Source organism: Microcaecilia unicolor, chromosome 2, assembly GCF_901765095.1.
Source record: "Microcaecilia unicolor chromosome 2, aMicUni1.1, whole genome shotgun sequence".
NCBI classification, from domain to species: Eukaryota; Metazoa; Chordata; class Amphibia; order Gymnophiona; family Siphonopidae; genus Microcaecilia; species Microcaecilia unicolor.
The window spans coordinates 200,659,659-200,684,012 of record NC_044032.1 but is presented as its reverse complement, the minus strand read 5'-3'; the positions used below and the strand labels follow the sequence as shown (position 1 = coordinate 200,684,012).

Sequence of the window (24,354 nt, the reverse complement as noted above, 5' to 3'; positions counted from 1 at the left end):
GCATGTGACCGTTGTAAAAGATTCTGTGTACATGTAGTTCGTGTGGGGATCTATATGAGTCTGACTTCTCTGGTTTTTTAAATGGGAATGTCAGTTTCAGAATTTACCTGTTTTATGAATACAGCTTAATCAGGCATTTCATTTGTTACAAAGCAAAGTTTGAAGGATACAGTATGTGCCCTTGACATGTTTGCCTTATAGCAGTCATATTTGGTCAAGTTTAAGATATGGGATAAAATCACTATATTTAAAAAGGTTTGTGTACCATGAACTAGTGCCCACCCATATTAGCTCTGGGCCCACCCAAAATGTCAGGTCTGGCTACGCCATTGCCACCAGATATTTGGACAAAGGTCCGGATTGCATTTTCTGATTTTGTATTTCAGACGTCAGTGGGTTTTACTTCTTTTATGCTAATTGGAGATACTAATTTACATCTAGTTGATTTGAATGACTCTGATGTTATAGAGTTTAAATTAGTTTTGGATTTGGTGGCTTTATCTTTCTGCTTATCTCAATCTACTTTTGAGGAAGGCCATAGCTTGGATTTCATTGTGATATCTCTTGGCACTCCATCATATCCATCTCAGATATCATTTTTGTCTGAATTAACTCTTTCATTGATCTTGGTTAGTCCTCTAACTCACTCGTAACATTAATCAGAATGAAGACTGACGTCAATCTTTTCTGGAAAGTTGTCATTCCACAATTAGATTTAAATATTTCTAAGTCCTTGTGTGTTTTTGACATCTGGCAGAAGGTGCTTTATCCAGCTACTGATAGCTTAGTCCCTTTATTTATTTTTATTTATTTTTTATTTTTGTTACATTTGTACCCCGTGCTTTCCCACTCATGGCAGGCTCAATGCGGCTTACATGGGGCAATGGAGGGTTAAGTGACTTGCCCAGAGTCACAAGGAGCTGGAAACTTAGGGCCCTGTTTACTAAAGTGTGCTAGCATTTTTAGCATGCGCTAAAATCAGTGTGAGCTAAAAACTAGAGTTGCTCATATGTTCCTATGGGCGAATTAGCGTTTAATGCATGTTAATCATTAGCACACACTAAAAACACTAGCATGCCCTTAGTGCAGCTTTATAAACATGGTCCTAAATCTATTAAACATCAAGCCCCATAGTATACACAGGAATTGTCTAAATTAAAATGTATATGTCATTGTCTGGAATATCATTGGAGACAATCTCATGACCTTTATTTTAAAAAAAAATGGAAAGCACCATAAATTAGCTATTAGTACTGCTAAGAAGTCATATTATGCTACTCAAATAGAAAATTAATCTCCAAACTTTAGGAAGCTTTTCAGTATTTTTAGAAATCTATCTTCTAGTTTTCCTTCTTCCCATAAGCAGGAATGCTATCCTTCATCTGATGGCCTAGCTTGTTATATTTCCTGACAAGATAATTAAAATTAGAGCCTCAATGACTCCTAATTTGCAGGCTGTTATAGATCTTTCTAATGCAGCATACATTTCCAATCCAGCCTCTCTAGCTGATAGGCTCTTTTCTTCTTTCCTGATAATTGAGAATGCTAAAATTAAATCTTTATTAGATAAATTATCTTCGTCATTTTGTCTGTTAGACAGTTGTTTGTATTATCTAATGATTAACTCCCCTGATCAAATCATTGATTGGCTTTACCATTTTGAAAAATGGTTTATTGAAAACTGATCAGTTCCCTATTAGCTTAAGCTTAATACCTATTCTCAATAAATCTACATTGGACTCTCTCCTTTTCTCTAATTTTAGACCGGTGGCCATGTTCTGCTATTGGCTAAAATGTCAGAAGCTATAGTGGCTGAGCTCTTAACTAAATTTCTTGACTATCATAACTGTCTCAGTGCATTACAATTTGGATTTAGAGCTTACCACAGTACCGAGGATGCATTACTTGTGCTTGTCTCAGATGCCAAGATATCTTTATCCAAGGGTAAATCATTCAATTTTATCATACAGCAGCATTTGAAACTCTTGATTATAATATTCTTCTGCATAAACTGAACTTTCTTGGCATGTCAAGCAATGTATTATAAGGTTTAGTGAATTTTTGCTTAACAGGTGTTATACTGTTAGAATGAATGGCATACTCTCAGATAGTTGGTCTCCTCCCTATGGCATTCCATTGGTTCCCCAATTTCTCCCATATTATTTCATGTGTATATGTCTTTTTTTTTAGTTTTTCTTTTTACTCTTATGCTGGTGACATGCCCCCTTTAATCCTGGTAAGTGATGACCAGATGATCACCTCAGTCACAGTATCCACTTGTATCTCAAGGACCAAACACTTCAGTTCAATACAGGGCTTTAAACTTAATAAGGATAAGGGGGTCTTTTACTAAAGCTTAGCTTGAGTTATTTGCAGCAGGACCCTTAGGAATAAAATGGGCCCTGCTGCAAATAACTCATGCTAAGCTTTAGTAAAAGACCCCCTAAATACTTATGGTTGGATTACTCCACTACTTCTATTCCAGAAACCTTACTGCTACCCAATAATATTTCATCGAATGTAGAATGCAAATCTAAGGTTTTAGGTTTTATTCTAGACACTGCTCTGTTCTTCGAATCTCAGGTTCATCGTGTTGTGCAGATGTTGTTTTTTTTTTTTGCCAACTTCGTACAGTTCACCACTTGTTTGAACATAAACATTTTTCAATTTTGTTGAAGCTCTCATACTATCTCACATGAGACTATTGTAGTAATCTCTGTTATTCCCTCTCTGTTAAATTACATTCTAAGTTTCAGATTTTGCAAAATACATCTGCAAAACTAAGAAATTTGATAGAGTTACTCTCTCCCTAATCAGTCTTCACTGGTTGCCTTTGCATGCACGCATTCCATTCTGTAAAGGACGTACGCCCTTTATAGAATGGTGCTTAGTGTCAATCTTTTCTGGTACCCATTTTCGAGCACCATTAATAGGATTCCCCCTTACTCCCAGATTCTACATATGGCGCCCAGATGTGTCCGCCCAAATTTGGGTGCACTTCGGAGATGCACTCGCAACTTAATTGTCTAATGAGCTGTTAAATGTCAATAATTGGATTCTAACAACCAACTATTGACATTAATTGGCACCACTTAGAATCTGCACATGCATCTGGCAGCACAATATTCTAAAACGCTGGGCTCCTAAATCCCATAGCCAGAAACCCAAAAGGGGGCGTGACCATTAGGGAGGCATGAGCGGGTCAGGAGTGTTTCAAACAGTTGTGTGCAGTGTTATAGAATAATGTATCTTTGCCTAACTTGGGTGCTGGGATTTACACCAGGTTTCAGCATGGCATAAGTCTGGCATCGAGAGTTGGGCACAGGCATGGATAATAAGCGCTATATAGAACAGCACTTAATGCCAATCTTTTCCAGTGCCCATTTTTGAGTGCCATCTATAGAATTTCCCCCATAGTCCCCTGGATTCTAAAGCCAGTCATATTCTGGTTTTGCACATGGAACTTAATTAGTCAACAAGCAAATCAGTGCTGATAATTACCACTTAACAAGCAATTATTGACACTAATTGGCATTAAATAGAATATACGTGCAGAACTGTCTAAGCATATTCTATAATATGATGCATGTAAATTCTAAGTCACATGGTTGAAAAGGGGGCATGGCCATTGGCCTGGAATGGGTGGATCATGGGTGTTTCTAGAATCTATGGGCAAGGTTATAGAACACACCCAGTCCACGTGCGATTTGGGGTGTCGGCATTTACACCAAGTTTTACCTGACACAACTGCCCGTGACAAAATTTAGTCACACAGACATGGGCTCAGCATATTCTGTAAACCGTGCAGAAATTTAGGCTTATTTAATAAAGTAAGCCAATTTTTTAGGTGTGATATATAGAATCTAATACAGTATGTGGTAAGTCCAGCAAGTTAACTGCCGAATGCCTTCTATGCCCACTCTATACACATGCCGGCACAGTAGTGTTTTTAGTGTCACTAGAGCGCACTAAATGCTAGAGATGCCCATAGGAATATATGGGGGCCTTTGGCGTTTAGCACATTCTTATTTTTTAGTGTGTGCTGAGAATTCTAGCACACCTTTGTAAAAATCCCACTTAATGAACAGTAACTACTAAATTTATTCAAAGCCCCTTAATGCAGCTCTGCACTAGCAGTTACTACCTAGTACACCGTGCATTAGGGGTCAGATTCTGTAGATAGTGCCCACATTAGGCACCAAGGAGATCCTTGCTAAGCTAGCATTCTGCAAAGGGAACACATCTGGGATCCGCACCCAAACTTGGGTGCACAACTTTGGGGAGTTCTTAGAATTTGGGGTCAAGTGCTTAATGTGGTTTATTAAAAGGGCCCCTAATAGTCCTTATCCTACCTGTGAATCTTCATGTTATACATGTGGTGAAACTATTTCAGATGTTTACCATCCACCATATCAGCAGTACATCATTTTGCATTGGACTTCTGTACTCATCATAGACCTCAAAAGCTTGCTAGAAGAAATGTATTATGCTAGACCAGTAAAAGAGTATTGTCTTTAATTTGTATTTCTAAAAATGCAATTAAGCTAACATAACATCTACATCATTTGAGCAGTGCCTAAGACAGGACATGCATATACAAATCAATATGCAAATAAGCAGACACAACCTATAGATATTTATAAAATGACTGAGAAAATTCTTTGAATGTTCCAAGAACATGATGTGGAAATGTGTTGACTAGATGCATTATGCAACTGGCCAACCTTTAACAACTAGTAGAGATATTACAGAACTCAGTAGCCACACACAGTTCAAAACAAGTTAAATACCTAGGCATCTATCCTTTTATATAAATCTACATTTAGCATGAGAGCATTGCACTTCAGGGTAAGAGTTAAATAGTTTTTATAGATTTCTTGCTTGTTGATGGCATTCAGAGAGACCATGCCCTTGTACTAAACAATCCATCTACAGTGCATGTCAGAAAACTTTAAAACATTGCAATATTTGATGCCACACTTCACCAAATAAGCCTGCGGAAGTTACTATTAAAATAATAATTCATGCATACAATACAATACAAACATTAATTTCTCCACCACATAAAACCTTCTTATCCAGATTTTACTTTGGCAAAAAAATTCTCATAGGTTTTTGCTCAATTTTATTTATTTGTCTGCTATGAGATCTGTCATGTCACGAGCACCCATTTAACTTCTCCAGCTAATAATGCATTAATGATTTCTATTTAAAGTTTATGAAAGCTTCAAGCAATCAGATAGCCATATTAATTAATAGGTATTATCAATCACATAATCAATCAAAGTAAAGGAATTAAAACAAAGGATATTCCTACTTGTAGCTTTTTAATTAAATACCAATTGTGTCAAGTACACAAATCCAAACATTTTGTGGGACTGAAAATCAGACCTTGAAAAATCAGACCTTTGTAAAATATTGTTACACCTGAAAGAAGTATTAAACCTGTTTAGTAACAGTGGTATGTCTTCTGTACTAGGATGTGCAAAAGGCAAAAATAAATTTGGTTCATTTTCAGCTTATTTTGGCTATTCCCCTGAGTTTCTAACTTTTTTGTTTCATTTCACCTTTAATTATTTTTAATGCATATTAGAACTTTTTAACCCATGCACTTGTTAATTCATAAGTTAAGACACGTTAAATCAATTTTGTGTGCACTGCATTTTTTAAGGTGCACTAACAAGCTAAGGAATCATTTTCCTAAAGCTTAGCAGACGCTAAAAGTTAAGAAGCTCCTTGGTATAGAATGGGCTTCTTAACATTTAGCACGCTAAACTTTAGTAAAAGGGTCCCTAAGATGGAAAGTTATCAACATGGGCTACTGTTAAGATGGGCTATTTTACCACAAGTCTAGTTATTTTAACACAGGGTCTCATTGCATAAAATGGGACCTTGTGCTAAAATTGCACAACTTGAGGCAAAATAACCCATCTTAACAGTAGCCCATGTTGATAACTTTCCCCCTAAATATGTGCTATCTAATAATATGCATCCCTGTTCTGTATGATATATAGCACATGACTGCATATAATCAGGAAGAGGATATTGCATTCACCTTTATTCCAAAGAACAAACTAAAGTTACAAAGCCTTTGCTCTGGCTTCTGATGAACTTAGTCTTAACAAATATTAGCTGCCAATGAAAATATTGGAAAATATGAACTTTCAGAAAGGGGATAATGAATACTGATTATTTATTGACAGTTGTGTTTTTTAATAACAGTATTCTCACAATGAGGGACAATAAAAGTTGTGCTAATGTAAAATTCTATGAAAGTGAAATAAATAAATAAATAAATACAAACATCTCTTTGGATACAGAGAGAGAGAGAGAGAGAGAGAGAGAGAGAGAGAGAGAGAGAGAGAGAGAGAGAGAGAGAGAGAGAGACCTGTTTCATATATATATTAGTATAAACTTCTCTTACTTATATCAGGGTCGAAAGACAAGTTGTAGATGATACTAGGTGGCAGGTCTGTTGACTGTCTACATATTGAATTGGGCTAACATTGGCAAGCAGAATAATTTTCTTATCGAGCTAGCTATCAACAGATAGACTTTGCTGTGGCTCATTCCTCAGAAGTTCACACATTTTCACAAACGTACTTGATTCACACTAACAGTGTACATTGTGTACATTAGTTACCTTTAAGATATGTAATTGCAACTTTATTTGCCATGTTCTGTACTGGGTTGCTATATACTTACATGTAGTTTAGAAACAAGGAAATATTTCATTATTAATTTGGTTAGGCACTCATCAAGATAATGCATCCTAATATCTTGGAAAACATATAATGAAAAAGGCAGTACGTGTTTCAATACAGTGTAGTTTAGCTTCCGATTTTTTTAAACCTTGCATCTTAAATCGTAAGAGTGACCTCTAGTGCTTTATTGTTTTCTGGTTCTTTGCACGTTTTATATTTTTTTCCAGGGCTTTCAGTATGCCTTCTTGTAGATATTTAATTTAGCTTATTGCATAATGCCAACTGCTATTAATAGACAATTCAATTATCTTGCGCACGTGAAAGTGAATCTTTTTATTCAAATGAAGTGCATGGGTGAAGAGAATTGAAGGCAAGGCAGGCATGAAGTGCTGAGACTTTGAAATGGAACTCAGAGTTCATCACTACTGTACGTTATGCTCTGGAAAAAGCATTGCTATACTATTGAATAACAACTTAGGGTTAATATTTATTTTGCACTATGGACTTCCTCTCTGTATCATATTAAGATCTCGACTTTGTACATGAATAGAGACATAAGGGGGGCAGTGGAAAATAATTTCTTGTACATACAATTATAGCCTTTAAATGCTTATTTCATACCCAAAGTATTGTCAGAATCAATGAATGAAAGTGCAAAGCAACTGCTTTGAGTTTCCAGAAACACACCGTGGCTGCTTTCCTTCTCTTTAGGTACTGGGCAGTCAGCAGCTTAATACAACTATAACTCTTTCTGTTCCTCATACAGCTCAAAAATAGATTAGTATTAGAAGTACGATTGCTTTTGGAGGTCATATAAGACTACCTAAACGACAGTAAGGTGACAACCAGCACTGAGATTACTAGTCCAGGTAACTGATTTAAGAAAAGTGACTGAATCAGACTTGAGGCTGAAAGTTTAATGCATGTAAGTGAAACAGCAAATTGCTTTTTTTTTTCTTAAAAGGCAGTCTTCAACAGCATGTTCTATACAGATATGCTACTGGCATTTTTCAATACCATAGTTCTTTAAAACTATAATAATTTCCTTCTCTATGATATGCTTAAAAGTATTTAATAGTCTAGGCACAGCATCCCAAATCAGACTTTATCATTCATACTTGTCATGTTTCTGAACTGAGGTGCTGGGCACCCGTCATCCGAGTGCCACCTTTATTTGGCAGATGTGGACACTCTATGCCTGTAAATCAATTGCTGAAAGATCAACTGAGACTGTAATACAGGAAAACACGACGCTTTCTTCCACAGTAATGATTCTTGCAATTCAATATAAAGTATTAAATGAACACAAAACATACAGATTATTTTTAGCATTCCATTTCCCTTGCAAGACGCCACTTCCCAAGTGTAAGGAAACCGGAACTTTCAGAGGAAATAAAAGCCATGTTCTGGAATCAGTTATGCAGACTTAACATGTGCAGTTATCAGTCACAACTCGGTCAAATAAACCTATCCAAAGCAAGACATGCATTGCGGTTCTGATACTTTATGTATCCTGTTTCAGGAGACTTCACTGATTATTATTGCAAGGACAGAAGTTTTCTAAGAAGGCAATCCAAGTTGAAAAAAAAAACCCTTTTGTAGTACTTACATGCATTGCCCGTAACTACCGCGCTCCAGCTGAGAATTGAAAGCAGCATCAACAGCTTGCAGAAGGAGCCAAGGATAGAATCCATGTTCATGGTTGGCTGAGGCACACAAAAGATTCAGATTACTGGGAAGGAGCAGCTCTGTACTTCAGTTCTTCTCTTGAATCCTGTTTCTCAGTCCCCTTTCCCTCGTCTTTCTGTTCACTGCTTGCCAGTGCCCATGCACCTCAGACAAATGAGCCCAGCATCTTCTCACGCAGGAATACACACCTCCAAATCCCTAGCAGCAGCAGTCCCTGCAGACGTAGCAGCTACAGCTAGTATCTCTCCTCCAATTTCACAGAATCACTCAGGGCTAAACTGCTAGTCTGCTTCCTTCATCAGCTTGGTTATTACAGCTTCAACATTCAAAAATGCGTCCTGGACACCCCTTGCGGTGACAGGTGGGAAATGAGAGAGGCTGGAATGAAAGGCAGGCAGTCAAAGCTACCAGTAGAAACGTCTGCACATGAGCATCACTATGCTTGCTTTTGCTGCTACTGTGGCTTCTTGTACTACTAGCTAGTTCATCTTTCACAGGTTTATCATTATTTATACAGTAAGACTGATCCTGTTCATTTAAAAAAAAAAATTGTACAGAGCAACTGAAACAGTTTTTCCCCCCTTTGAAATTACACAGTATACAAAAATACATAAAAGTTTACTTGTCTGCTTTAGAGAATTTCAGGGAACACAGTAAATGAATGAATGAAATTATCTCTGGAACTGGTGTGGATTGGAGCTCCTCTCCTCTTGTTTTGGTGAATTCTAAGCAATGTTAGTGAAAAATTACTGGAAGCTCAACAAAAATAAATGTATATGCAAAGCAGGTTTCTGCACTGGAAACAATGACATATTACTTACAATACCTATCCATATGGACTTTTAAGGTTATGTTTTATTTTTGGAGGCTAAGAAAACAATCACATTTTATCCCTCATACTTAGCTACCTTATGTCATCTATACATATTTGAAGAGACAATGAGGAAGCTGGCAGTCAGAGTATTAAAGTGTGCCAGAGGATCAGAGTTATCTACTTTAATGGTCAACTGAAGAAGCTGGAGTTAATTGTATGCAGAGATGTAGTTGGTGCTGTATATATTGCTTAGCCCAAGATGTCTAGTTAAGAGAACTGATATCACTGAGAGCTCGAAACTTCTATACAGTTATATGCTGCATTTAATTTGTTAGTTGAATTTAGACAATTACAGACTGCCTTTTCGACAATGATAAAATGCATTACAATAAATATAATTACTGAAAACTCCAAATGAGAAACAATATCATTGTTAATGACTAGACTTGAAAATCATTATTGCTTGTATTTGTGGTCATGTTGTATTATTATTATTATTATTAGCATTTGTATAGCGCGACCAGATGCATGCAGCGCTGAACACCTGACACAAAGAGACAGTCCCTGCTCAAAAGAGCTCACAATCTAATGAACAGGAAGGTGCAAAACGTTTTTCTGCTTTAGTTATATTAGAAACCAAATCACAAATCTCAAAACCCCTCTGGTATCCAATACACATAATATCCACAAACCAAGGGAATCAAAGTTTAATACATAACATATAATAATGTGCATACACAGTGTAATCCTTTAAAATTAAGATTAAACACCTAAGACCCTCAGAAATATAACTCACCCATGCAACTAACCAGAAATCTGGTGGCTAAAGATGGGGGCCACATTTTTTCATTCACCGGGTCCTTCACACACTGCAAACCAAAGCCCTTAACCAATGTGTCCTTCACAAATAGCAGTTATATTAGAAGCAAAACCAGAAAGTTAAATCAAGTATTTTATTTCCTCATGGAAGTATTTTCATACTGAAAGTATCCAATGCCAAGTAAGCCTCTGGAGACATAATTTTGCAGCTTAAAACTAAGTAAAATAGATACATTAGTGGCTAACCTTTTACTGTTCCAAGGGAAGGAAATCCACTTCTTAGTTCCTCTTAACACCGTTTAAAGCAATATACAGTATTAAAAATGTATATTATTATAGATAACTAAATATATCGCAGCCTGGTACATTACAGCTCTATTTTAATATCTGTTTCCCACTGACATTTTTTTGTTTTACTTCCAGTGGTGTGGAAGTCTTTATGCACTGATTTTATCACCTAGTGGCTGGACCAAACTCTGCTCTTTTTCTATTTCTTTTGCACTGTGAGAATGCCATCTAGTGCTTCTTTTCTTTTTCTTTCATTTTTGCAGTTAGTTTCCCAAACAGACTTAAATGGAAAGTGATTGGATTTTTTTTGGTAAGAATTCTTAATTCAATTACTTAAAAAATGTAAAGATAAATCCACAAAAAATCAAAATGACTTTTTTCATTCATGAAAACCATTCTTATGTTGATAAAACAGGGTTGACTCTCAGGTTGAAAATTGAAATGTCAATGGGGAAAGGAGATTCGCAGGGGTCGTGATTTTATGGGGATGCAAGAGAATCGGGGATGGGGTTTATGGGGAAAATATTTTAAAATATAGCTGCAATCTGACTAGGAGAATGATCATTTCACAAAATCATACATTGCCACAGGTTGTGTATATATACGTTTCTGAGCATGTTTAAAAGTTTTGGCCAGTGTAGATATAAGTGCATTTCCAGGAAGTTTTGTTAAGCAACTGATAACCTTACTTGGATAATTTGGACATAGAAAGCAAATGGCATTTGATTGTGATCAAATAATAATTTGACAACATTTTAGTAAAACCTTTGTTGTTAGGATCTCATAAGGTTTCTTAGCACGACTAGTCCTGGATCCAAACCATGGTTTTGTGAGAAGAGTTGCATGATGACTAAAACATTACCTTATGATACCTTTAAGCTGTACCCAGATTTTGGGACTAGAAAAGGGCACAGCACTAAAAAGGAGAGACAATACATTTACAAAAGATGGAAGTAAAGTAACATCTATTTTTGAACTAAAGGATGGTATATATAAAAATCTCTTATTTCTTGAATGAATATAAATAAATCCCAGAGGTGGTTCAAGTCACTGGAAGAGCCCTTTGTTAAGCACCATGGATTCACCCAGGGGGGATTTCGGCATGGATGAGCTCCCCTTCCCTTTTCCTGTTCTTGCAAAATTCAGGGCCTTGAAGACAGGGCTGGAGGGATGTCAGAACGGGTAGATGTGAAGCGTCTGTTCACACTTTCCAAAAATACTAGGACTAGGGGGCATGCGATGAAGCTACAATGTAGTAAATTTAAAACGAATCAGAGAAAATATTTCTTCACTCAACGTGTAATTAAACTCTGGAATTTGTTGCCAGAGGATGTGGTAAAGGTGGTTAGCTTAGCAGAGTTTTTAAACATTTTGGACGGCTTCCAAAAGGAAAAGTCCATAGAGCGTTATTAAATGGACTTGGGGAAAAGCCACTATTTTTGGAATAAGCAGTATAAAATGTTTTGTACATTTTGGGGATCTTGCCAGGTATTTGTGACCCGGATTGGCCACTGTTGGAAACAGGATGCTGGGCTCGATGGACTTTTGGTCTTTCCCAGTATGGCAATACTTATGTACTTATGTACACCAAAAATATGGCTTGTGGTAGTGTGGGCACGTATATTGGATGTGCCCTGGACCATTTCTCCACCATGTCTGGAAAAAAGGGGTTTTCTTTTGGCTAGGAAATGGATTTGTGGCAAAATTAAAACTAGCGCGCATCTATTTATGACCTGAGCCCTTAACACCACCCATTGACTCAGCGGTAAGGGCTTACATTTTACCCATGCAGTAACTGTCCAGCGCATGCAAGCTGTCGATTACCACCGAGAATGCCCCCATGGTAGAAAATAGACAATTATTTTCTATCACGGGTTTTTGGCACACACCAAACTCAGAATTACCAATAGCTGCAAGTGCTAGCTGGGCGGTAATGCTGATCTGAAGCATGCTGCATGCACATAAGCCTTTGGGCACCTTTGTATAAGAGCCCCTGAGGTGTGTAAATTGGCCCCCATGGACCTGGGGCATCAATGAGGTGGTGCATCTGCTATAGCTAGCATTTTGCAGGCTTGGCAGACTGACCCTGGGGTTGGCAACCAGCATGAAGAGTTGTTGTTACCTGTCAGGTTGCAGGCCTGGTCAGGTTTGGGTGAAATGAAGCAGCAGTGCTGAGTATTTTGTTTGGAGAGCCAGTGTAGAGTTGGTTTGTAGCTGGATACAATGTAGTGACCCCGAGGATTTTTTTTTTTTTTAAATTTCTGGTGCAGTGCTGCTACTTTCTTTCATGCACTGGAGTTCATTGGGCTAAAGAAAGTGGGTTGGTTGGTGGTTTGAGAGCCCTAGGTCCAGGCAGTACTTTGAGGGCTCCCAACACAAATACCTGTACTGGTTCTGTGGGTGGTACTGCTGGTGTGGGTCCAGGAATAGAGCACTGAGCTGTGCAGTGCATGGGAAGTGCACTATTCGAGGTAGCATGGAAATCAGCTGTTTAGTTGCTTGGCAGGGACTGGTGACTTCCAGTTTTAGAGGACATTAAAGGGTTTTTTTTTTTCGTGAGTTTGGTTTAGGGCTTGAGAGGAGGGGATTTCTCTGCAGGGGTTTCTGTCAGATGTGTAAGGGGGCTATTTGGAATGGAGGGGGGGATTAAAGGGGGGTTGGAATTTTTAGTGTAACCCAGGTCTTGCCACAACTAGCTTAGTTCCCAGGGCTCAGACACCCCACACACCCAGATCACGGCACTCACACTCTTTCAATCAGTCTATCGAATGCACACAGTCACATATAAGAATACTTGAGCCTGGGAGTAGGTCAGGCCTGGAATAAAGATCTGGAAAGCGACAGAGTATCAAGCTGGGTTTTGTACTTGCCAGACCGGGGAGCAAGCATCCTCACTCTCACGCTAAAGAACCACACAGCACACCAAGGATTTTACCTTCATACAAAACAAAACTTTACTGAGCATTTTTTTGCAATGGGAAGGCGAACCATTTTATAATTTCATCTGTACAGTCAATACTTCATTCCAGCAATTCTCCTGTCCAATCAGTACTGTGTATTACAACCTCAGTACTTTCCACTTCATTTCACTCAGCAACCCCAAATTTTTATATGTTTACAACTTCTCCTGTCCTTTACCCGTCTGTTTGTGCCAGTAAACAATAGTTTTCATAAAAATGAGCTGGCAGCAGGATATCTTTCAATTTGCGTTTGGATCTTCTGTCAGGAGCAGTGGTGTGCTGGAGCAGGCTCTCACAGGCTCGCAAGAGCCGGTTGTTAAGTTTTTAAGAATTTTGGGAGCCGGTTGTTAAAGTAGGGCCCTCCATGGCTACTTTAACAACTGGCTTCCAAAATGTGGGCTAGGGCCCCCTGCTGAATTATCTTTTACTTTGCTGGTGGGGATGCTGAGCCCTGCCAGCCAAGTAAATAGACTACTCCCCGCTCCTTGTTTCCAGCTTTGGGCAGCAGGCTGGGACTTCTTGAGCATGTGAGAGAAGTTCCAGCATGCTGCTCAGAGCAAGACATTGGGAGTGGTGGCAGTCCATTTATTGGCTGCCAGCAAAGGTATGCCTAGCGTGCCCGCACGAAGGGAGGGAGGAGAGAGAGGCAAGTGTTGCCCCCCCCCCCCCCGGCCCAACTGCAGAGCTGGCTGCGTCCGGAGAAAGAGCCTGTTGTTAAAAATTTACCAGCACACCCCTGGTCAGGAGTGACATCTGTCCCTTTCTTCCTCCACCCTGTTCCCTGAATTTACCTTCTTTTTTCATGTTCCAAAAGCTGGCGGCGGCAGGCACCATTCCCATATGCTGTCTTTCTTCCAGCACCCGCCTTTTCTCTTTACTGTGGCCGCCTCTTCTCATTACTGTGGCTGCCTCTCTGATGTAACTTCTTATTTCCTCAGAGGCGTCTGCAAATGGGGTGGAGGAAGGAAGAGGGTAGATGCCAGAACTTGTCCCGGGAGGGGGGCGGCCTCAGACAGCATCTTGCCTTGGGCCACTGCTGTTCATCCCTATTTTCTTCTATTAGGGTAGGCTTTTCATTTTCTGAAAGATGCCCTTTTGACTTTCACCCCTTACCATTAAACCACATTGGCCATTGTTTGGCCTTTTTTTGAACTTATTTGGTGCATGGAATATATTTATCTGGGGCATGATTAAACCTTTGACTATGGCACATTCCTTTTAGTTTTTTTTCCAATTTTCTAATTTTTTCATAGCTTCCTTTTAAAAAGAATACTCCTGCTAAACAGATTTTATTTAGCCTGTTTCTTCAAATTATATCAAATTGGATCAAATTGTGATCACTGTTGCATTTGTGCTCACCATCATTACCTTTTGAACCAGGTAAGGACTAGATTTAGAGAAGGTTGGGTTTGGAACAACTGTTTCATGAAGCAGTAATCTATGGCATCTAGAAACTTTAATTCCCTTGCATTTTTTCATGGGACATTTACCCAATCAATAGTTAGTTAAAATTTCCAATTATTATCATGTTACTAAATTTGTTAGTCATCCTAATTTTTTTTTTCATTTCCCAGTCTGTTGCTTTGTTCTGTTTAACTCCATAAGTATGTTCCTCCATATTGCATTTTGTTTGCTTCTGACAATGTATCATGTTTAACTCTATGATATACTTAACATATAGTTCCACTTCTCCACCACCATATCAATTTGAAATCATTTGTACCCCAGTATCATAGTGTCCCATTAATTGTTCTTCTTCCACCAAGTCTCTGAGTTGCCTGTTATATAGTGGCATGCATTCTAACACTCCCATCGTTTTTAATACTTCTGGTATTAGCATATAGACCATTAAAAGAATGTTATTATTTGTATTTATAACCTGTGAAGTTGATGTGGGTAATTTGGAATGAATTATCTGTCTGTTCTTTAATTACTCAGGCTATTTCAGCTTTTATTATAACCTGTCTATTGGGATCTTCTAACTTCCATATTTGGCCAGTATCTAAGGTTTATTTTGTAGACCATAAGGAAGTGAAACTGTGGAGTAAGGGGACTGGATGGGCAGGTTAGGACAGGAATAACAGGAGAAGAGGATCTGGATTTTTATCAACCATCTGTTGGACTGGCACTTGAATGTAAAGAATGAGTTCCTCTGATGCAGCTATTAGGTGAAACAAGGACCCTTGTTGGGAATTTTTTAATGAAATTTCCATAGATGACTCATCTTGAGCAAGTTAAGTATTTTTTTGTTACATTTGTACCCTGCACTTTCCCACTCATGGCAGGCTCAATGTGGCTTACATGGGGCAATGGAGGGTTAAGTGACTTGCCTAGAGTCCCAAGGAGCTGCCTGTGCCTGAAGTGGGAATTGAACTCAGTTCCTCAGGACCAAAGTCCACCACCCTAACCACTAGGCCACTCCTCCACAGTTTGTTTAATTCAATAGGTTATATTATATATACATTGAAATTTGATAATGAATAATATGACTTAAGTCACCTGGAATCAATTAGATTTTCTTACTGTGGTTTGGATCTCCCTACAAACTAACACATTAAATTTAAAAAAATGTCTTTAAAAATTATTGAAGAATTGAATAGTAAAAGAGTGGATTGTTGTTGTTGTTGTTTTTCTAACTTGTGACCGAAAAACACTATTCCAAGCAAAAAGGGATGTTTTTACTGAGTCATTTTTCCTCAACTATTTTTTCATGTATTTCTTGAACAAACTTTTTTTTAAGTGTGTCAATATTGTTGAGAGTTGAAACCATTATAGAGTATGTTTTCTTTTCATATTCTAGATTCTGCTCCATAGTTCTAAATCATTTTTGGTAATTGAAATCACCCATTGTTCTAGGGTTGCCAAATGTGTTAGCTTCCTTAATTTTTGTTAACATTTCATCTGTCTATTCATCCTGGTGAGCTGGATAGTAGTATAACTCTACTAGTATTCTTTTCCCCTTCATACATGGAATTTCTTTATTTAGGGACCTTTTTAATAAAGGACATTAAGCTCTTAATACTCATTTAGCATGTGACAACAAAGTACTGCACAAATGCATTGAAGTGTTTTGTGGTATTTTCCCTGTTTCCACAAACGAAACCCTACATTAATGATTTTTGGGGGACATTTTTTTTTCTGAGGGGGCATAGAATGGGTGGGGAATGGGTATTCCTGCATTATCCAGCTAGCATGTTCTAATTAGTATGCATTAATTGGACAACACAGAGTTCAAACAGGAGTACTTAGGGGTCCTTTTACTAAGGTGCACTGATAAATGGTCTGCGGTAGTGTAGGCACGGGTTTTTTGGCATGCTCAGAATCATTTCTCAGCTCCCCTGTAAAAAAAAGACCTTTTTAAAATTTTGGCCGAAAATGGATGTGTGGCAAAATAAAAATTGCCACTCGTCCATTTTGGGTCTGAGACCTTTACCGCCAGCCATTGACCTAGCGGTAAAGTCTCACACGGTAACTGGGCGGTAATGACCTATGCGCACCAAATGCCACTCGGCACGCATCCGATACACGTATTGGATGCACGGCAAAAATTAAATTTCCGCAAGAGCCACGCGGTAGCCATTCGGTCACTCCGTTTTGGCACATGTTGGGCATGCATAGATGCTTATGCGACTTAGTAAAAGGACTCCTAAGTGCATGCAAAATTGAAGGCAGTCTGTGCTCCCAGATTAACTTTCAGCAGATACTACATTCCTAATAGGAGCATTAGAACATGACCTGCAAATAGAATTAAAAAAAAAAAAAAGAAAGAAAGAAAAAGTCCACATTAAGGGGTCTTTTTACAAAGCCAAGGTAAAAAGTGGCCTGCGGTAGTGTGTGTGCATCTTTTAGCCATTTTTTATCACAGCTGGGAAAAAGGCTATTTTTAATGGGCAGGGAAATGGGCCTGCGTATTAAAACTAGTGCACGCCTATTTATAGCCTGAGCGTTTACCACCACCCATTGACCTAGAGGTAAGGGCTCACTCGCTACCCAAGCAGTAACCTTACAACTGGCGGTTGGCCAACTGCTTGATGTTTGTGCTCTGATAAGTACATAAGTAATGCCATACTGGGAAAAGTCCAAGGGTCCATCGAGCCCAGCATCTTGTCCATGACAGCGGCCAATCCAGGCCAAGGGCACCTGGCAAGCTTCCCAAACGTACAAACATTCTATACATGTTATTCCTGGGATTTTGGATTTTTCCAAGTCCGTTTAGTAGCGGTTTATGGACTTGATGACATTCTGGAAACTGCCTGATGTAAAGTAGGCCAGATCTATGGTAACTGTCACTTGCACAGGCAAAGCATGGCTCCTTCAGGTTGGGGCCTCAAGCTCATTTTTTTATCAGACCTTACAGAGGTCAGATATAGTGTATTGATTGAACCAGTACCTCTGGAATACCTCTTCTTCCTTTGTGAGCTGTAAATAAGTCATAGTCTGTACATCCAATGGGAACTGTATCTCTATGTCCTATGCTGAGTCTGTACCTGTATCCTTTACCTTCTTCTCACCAGCACCCTTCTCCTCTCCTGCATGCTCAAATAAAACCACCACATGCTTGCACAGATGCCTATGAGATCTGTAAAATATTTGGTGAAACCAGAAACTAAGCGCTGTTCTTCAGTTCATCAAAGTTAGAGCTGCCCTTCAAATCATTGAAGTTATCCCTATTAACTCAAAACACTGCAAGATAAATAGTCCCCTATATAACCAGATAAATATCATCAGTGGGTCACTATGGCAGTGCTAAATATTGGTGTCATCCAGATACCTCTGGCCACACCCACAAAATACCCCAAAATGCCCCTGTTGTAGCCTGGGTGGCTACTGGAGGTCAGAGACGATACTTGGAGAGCTGCCAGTAGCTGAAAATTGCATATAACCAGATCTGATGCAGTTAACTGGTAACAGCAGACTTTATGCAGATAACATCTGTCTAAGAAGGAAAGTCATCAAGCTGTGTTAGGGAACTAACCAGCGTTATTTGTTCCTTAACATTTCTTATGGGGCTCTATCTCTGGCTGCAATACCCTAATGCAGTGATAATTTGGTTACCCAGCATTATATAGTAATGAAATGTAAATAATGTAAAGAAGCTCATTACTATTTAAGTACTATACCGCAGCTTGTGATGTGCACTGGATACACACAATAATTTATGGTATAGCTGGTAAAATAACCCCAGCTAAAAACTGGAGTTACTTTACTACCTGGGAGAGTTCTCGGTCCACATGTAAAAGGTCCAGCTTAGTAGTGGCCAGAGCACCGCACATGTGGCAGAAAGATCTTTATGGGCTCTTCCCAGATCAGTGCTCCCCCCTTGGACAGCATCTCCTGACACTCCCTAACCCTAATGGTTCCCCTAACAGTCAAATGTACGAAATGCAATTGCCCTAACTTCAAATTGACCCCCTAATGGCCAGAATATCCCAAACGCAAATGCCCCAATGCCATTAACCCCATCCCTCCCCCTCCCAAAAATGTTCCCTGACCTGTTTTGAAGAAATCCCTGGTTTCCTGACCTTGCTGGTGTCTTCTCCCAAAATGATGTTGAAACTCCTACATGTAGTCTCAGGATAGTACTGATAGGGGTCATGTTTCCATATTATAGCAGTGAATTTGCATGTTCTTTGGGGGATTCTGGCCACAAGGGGGGCATTTGGGGTACAGGGATGAATTTGCATATGGTGTGATTAGCTGCTAAAAGGATCATTTGCAGGGAGGGGCACTGGAAAATGTGGCTCAATGAGAGAGCATTGATTTTGAGGGAGCCCAAGAGTGGCTTTCTGCTAAGGGTGTGCTTCCTGGCCATTGCTTTGCCAAATGGGTGCCGGCTCCTTTTACATGTGACCTGGGAGCAGTGGTTGTGACCTGGGAGCATCGGTTGTGGCTTGGCAGACCAATGCTCCTAGGTTGTACAATAATGCTGTTTGCAAGGTGACGTGAAAGCATTGTTATTCTTTTGCCATGGCAATTAGCAATCTGCAATACTGAGATACCACACGGTGACTCCCGTGGTAAATCCCACTTTTTACTGGATTTTGAAAACTTACTCCCTAAGTTATAGATTATTGGCCCCTTGTTTTCAACTTAATGAATAGAATATGTCAGCTTTGGATATGCAGTATCTTTGAATTCTGTTCAATACAGGAAGAAATGCATTTCTGGTTACCATTTATTGTACATTTCTATTTCTAATTTGTTATCCATTCTTCTGCATTTTGGAAGGTTCTATGTTCTCTATATGTGTAACCAAGGTGTGGTAATGTGCCATTGTGTACTTTCTATGTCTTGATCTGTAGCAGTCCGGCTTAGTCTGTTTTCCAAGTTGGAGATATAATGTTGCTGTTGGAACGTATTTCCTAGCCAGAATTCCATGGCATACTGGTATGCCTGAATGGGTGTACTAGGGAAAACATCACTGCTTTATGCTCAGGAGGCTTTTCAACATGTATTATTTATTTATTTATTTATTTCACTTCATTATTATCTTTGATTTTGTCTGCTAGAAGACTGCCTGGTGGTCCTTTTGATATGTCTTCTAATAGTATCTCAGTAACTTTCTTAAAATGTAGTTCCTGAGTTTGTTTAAGCTACTTTTTGAAGTGATTTTTCAATTTTCTTTAATGTATTTTGCTTTTCTTCTTATTAGTTGATACTCCCTTTGTGAAGGAGTAGATAGGACAAGGCACAGTTTCTTTAAGGACACTCCCTCACCGAGGCTGGAACTGAGCTATCTTAAGGCAAGGAATAGCTTAGTTAGCCTGTCTGACCAGGAGGGTGGGGCTCAAGGGGAGAGCAGGAAGTCAAAAGTCCTCTGGCAGAACATGGTGGGAAGGTCAGTATTGGCATGGTCAATGGAAGGGGAGAATACTAGAGAGTACTAAGATAATGGAGGAACCAGGAAAACAGGGGGACAGAGTTGAACATAAGAGAGGGAGAAGGCTGGGGATGGTGGAAGGAAGGGAGTATTGGAGGGAAAGTTACCCTTTCCCAGCTAATTCATGCAAATCTGAATGAGGGTTGATAGGGAGAGAAAAGTCACTCTCATTCCTACAAATCTGATCACCCTACCTTTTGCTTCCCCCAATGAAGCAGTTAAACTATGCCTATGAAAACACTCTATGATAATGTTCTATTCTAGTTTGAATCTTCACGCAATATAATAATCATTATGAACATAAGCATTGCCATACTGGGACAGAATGAAGGTCTATCAAGCCCAGCATACTGTTTCCAACAATGGCCAATCCAGGTTACAAGTACCTGGCAAGATCCCAGAGCAAAAAAAAAAATCAATTTTATGCTTCTTATCCTAAAATATGCAGTGGATTTTCCCCAAGTCCATCTAAATAATGGCTTATGGACTTTTATCCAAACCTTTTTTTTAACCCTTCTAAGCTAACTGCTTTTACCACATTTTCTGGCAACAAATTCCAGAGTTTAATTAAACATTGAGGGGGGGGGGGGGTCTTTTACAAAGCGGCAGTAAGCCCAACTTGAGCTTACCGCTCGCTAAAATGGAAGTACCACCAGGCTACCACAGCAGCTCGGCAGTAGTTTCCACCCCCAGCATGCACCATTTCCAGTGCTACAACCAGTGTGTACCCAAAATAGGCGTGCAGCAAGTGCCTCACTTGCCGTATGGCCATTTCTTAAAAAAATAGAAAGACCTGCCTTTACACACTGCACTAAAGGGGGCCTCGGCGTGCGTCAAAAACACACACCAATGCCAGCTCAGGTCCCTTTTTACCGCATCTTCGTAAAAGGACCCCTGAGTGAAGAAATATTTTTTCTGATTCACCATGTGCCAATAAAAACACTGAGAACACTTAATATTTTGGACTGGGACTATGGAATATGTCAGGAAGTAAATTGTGGCTGAGACACTTGACATGAATCAGAATTAAATCCACTTCTACTTGACTAACTTTGGCTTGTTTGATTCAGTGGTGGTGGTGGTATGGAGGTGAGAATGGCGAAAAAGGAGGAAAGAAATTCTTCAGGTCCAGGCAGATGATTTTTGTTCTTATAGTGGTTAAGAAGACAAAGGAGAAGATGAAAAATATTTTGTGTGTTGGTCACTTAATCCAAAGGGTTTTAGTTACAGTTTCAAGAAAGAAGAAAATATTTAGAGTTGGAGAAGAGGAGCGAGAACCTTTTTGTATGTTTGTTTACTTCACTTAAATTTCCAATTGCTTTCTGGTTTCTCCACTGTATTGATCATCTTCCTTTGTTTTTTTCACATCAGTCAAACAGTAGTGCCATGTCCAGGAAGAGTCTTTGGTCTGCCAGTAAATGAAGTTGCTTTTTTTTTTTTTTGTCTAGGTTTTGGGATCAGTATGAGAATTAAAGGTGGTTGCAAGCATACAAACATACATCTTAAACCATCTTGAGCAGGGAGCTTCTTACTGTACCTTGTTGTAACTCATATTAAACTCAGATTTGAAAGGTAATAAATGAAACCTAAAATACTAATTAAAAGAGAGAGAGAGTGTGCTACTTAGTCTGGCACTTTGCTAGAAATAGTTGGAAGAACATTCTTGCTCATGTTATTAATCTTCTGGAAAGATTTTATAGCATAAAACCATTGAAGAATAAATTTCAATGATATAAAAATAGATAATGAAATTACTCACATTTTGGCAAATGCTGCTGATATATTTTAGCTGTGGGATTTGCCACAATAGTCCTAGAAAGAAAAATAGTAAGTTTTTTCTTTGATTATTACCCATGGAGAAGTATTCACGCAAATTGATACCTGCTCTATGTGCAAGAAAATTTTGAGCAAACACTGTGCATAAATAAAACTATGAAGGTGATTTCAGAAGAGTTAAGTACCATTTATATCTATAAATAACAGGTTTATACATGTGGATTAGTTTGCACACGTAAGTGGCAATTTTTTAAAAAGTCTTCTTTTGCTTTATTTATTTATTTATTTATTTAAACATTTATAATCTGCCTACAACTAAGGGGAGTACATAAAAACATACATAATAAAATCAGCAGACAAACAAAATATCCCTAAGCAAGTCATCTAACAAACAAACTGCTTATAATCAATCTACTCAGAAGATCAACTTCATGCTTTAACAAAGAAGTGTGTTTTTAGGCTGTTCCTGAACTGCACCACACTTCTACATAACCTCAAGTAGTGTTTTTATTTGGGTTAGATAGACCCCTAAGGACCACCTCTAGTAGATTGGCCAGATGGCCATCTACCAGAGATGTTCACTAGAAGGCCTTCATCTACAATAAGTTTGCGCTTATCTGACTCCCAACCAATATATGGGTGCTTAGGTTTTCTCTTACTAACCATTTTTACCTCAAGAGTTTAATTAAGTCTTTAAATGTTCTATAGGAAAGAGTGAGGGAACAGGTTGCAAGAATAATCAGGTTTATTATAACTCACCACAATAATACAGCGGGATCAGATATGCAGGCAGATGAGGTATTTTGTCAAATGCTTTCTGAAAATCTAGATACACTACATCTACTGGTTCACCGGGACAACTGGAGAAACCTTCCTCCTACTCAGAACTTGCATATAATGCCCCTTCAACAAGGACTCAAACCAATTCCAAACAATCCCACTTGCACCAAGCCTTCTCAATTTCTCCAACAATAAAATAATATCTACTGTGCGAAGGCCCAAAAAGCATCCAATGATATCAAACAAAATATCACACCTTTATCCATCCTCTTGAGGATAACAGCCAAATTTCCACTCCATGTCCCGCTCTAAAACCATACTGATGAATATTCAAATACTCTACCTCCTCAACAAACTCTAACAGAGTAGAACTACATTTTGTACTACCTTCAACACCACAGGCACAATTGAGTTAAGCCTATAATGTCCCAAAATAGCACTGTCTAATGAATCCTGCTTCAAAAGTGGTTTAATTATTGACACCTTATATTGCTCAGAAACACTTCCTAAACTCAATGATTTGTTTACAATCATCATCAATGCTGGAGCTACATCAGATGCCAAATATCTAATAACAATCGACGAGCACAGATCAACTAAAGATTTAATCAGAGTCAAAGAATGTAGAATATTATATACCTCATCCTCTGTGACCAACTGAAAAGCAGACCATATTATCTCAGTCCCTCCTCCATCATTTGTGATTTTCACAACCTCTTGATCAAACAGGAAATTCAAATGTTGCATCTTCCTAATTATAAAGTGTGCAGACTCAACAACAGCATCATGGCTATCCATACTATCCTTTTTCTCATGGTCCTGTACCAATTGCTTTACCATATTAAACAATTATTTAGGCTTATTCAAAGTTGAATTCACCATATGCTTATAAAACGTATTCCTTTCTTCCTCATAATACCACACGTACTCCTTCAATTTTAGCTTATAACTGTCAAAATCCTCCAAATCCTTACATTTCCTCTATATTCTCTCACTCTGATGCAGTTCTGTCCTTAACTGCACCAGCGAAGGAGTCTTCAGTGAACAAGGCTTATAGCCTTCCCTAAAAATGACATCCTTCACTGGAGCAATTACATCAAGTGAATTCTGCCAACCACCTCATCCAGTGAAGACTACCCATCCAATTTCAAATTGACATCTGCTATTTTTTTTTAAATCAGCAAGACTGAAATTAGCTCTAACCTGACCCCTTCTCAAAATCTTTCCTAACACAGGCTCACTAACAGAGAAATGCAACAAAAAGGTGATCACTGAATGATCACATCACCCAACAAAATTCACCACTGGGAACTGACTTAATAATGGTGACAAAAAAAATCAAGTCTAACACATTACTTGCTAAATGCATAGAAGTAAAAACAATTTGGCTGAAAGCCAAGGCTAGTCTGAAACTGTGCCTGTTCTTTACCCAAGGTGGCTGAATTCACCACCTGTACAGGTTTATTTAAATCCCTCCAAATACACCATCTATCCAACGATATAGGCAAGCTAAATAAAAACTCGATAAAATGGGAACAATCTGCTGTCATCGTACCAAGCGGACTATAGATTGTAAGCTCCTTTGAGCAGGGACTGTCCTTCTATGTTGAAATTGTACAGTGCTGTGTAACCCTAGTAGCGCTT

General features: G+C 38.7%; 1 protein-coding gene across 1 annotated transcript in view; it reads right to left on the bottom strand.

The window, feature by feature from the left end:
- The window catches only part of LOC115463266 (contactin-associated protein-like 4), a 1,024,538-nt gene extending 1,015,859 nt beyond the window's left edge, over positions 1 to 8,679 (bottom strand). The window contains 1 exon segment of the mRNA XM_030193620.1: positions 8,314 to 8,679. Coding sequence (XP_030049480.1) covers positions 8,314 to 8,404 — 91 coding nt within the window. The 5' untranslated portion in view covers positions 8,405 to 8,679.
- Between the last annotated feature and the right edge of the window lie 15,675 nt (positions 8,680 to 24,354).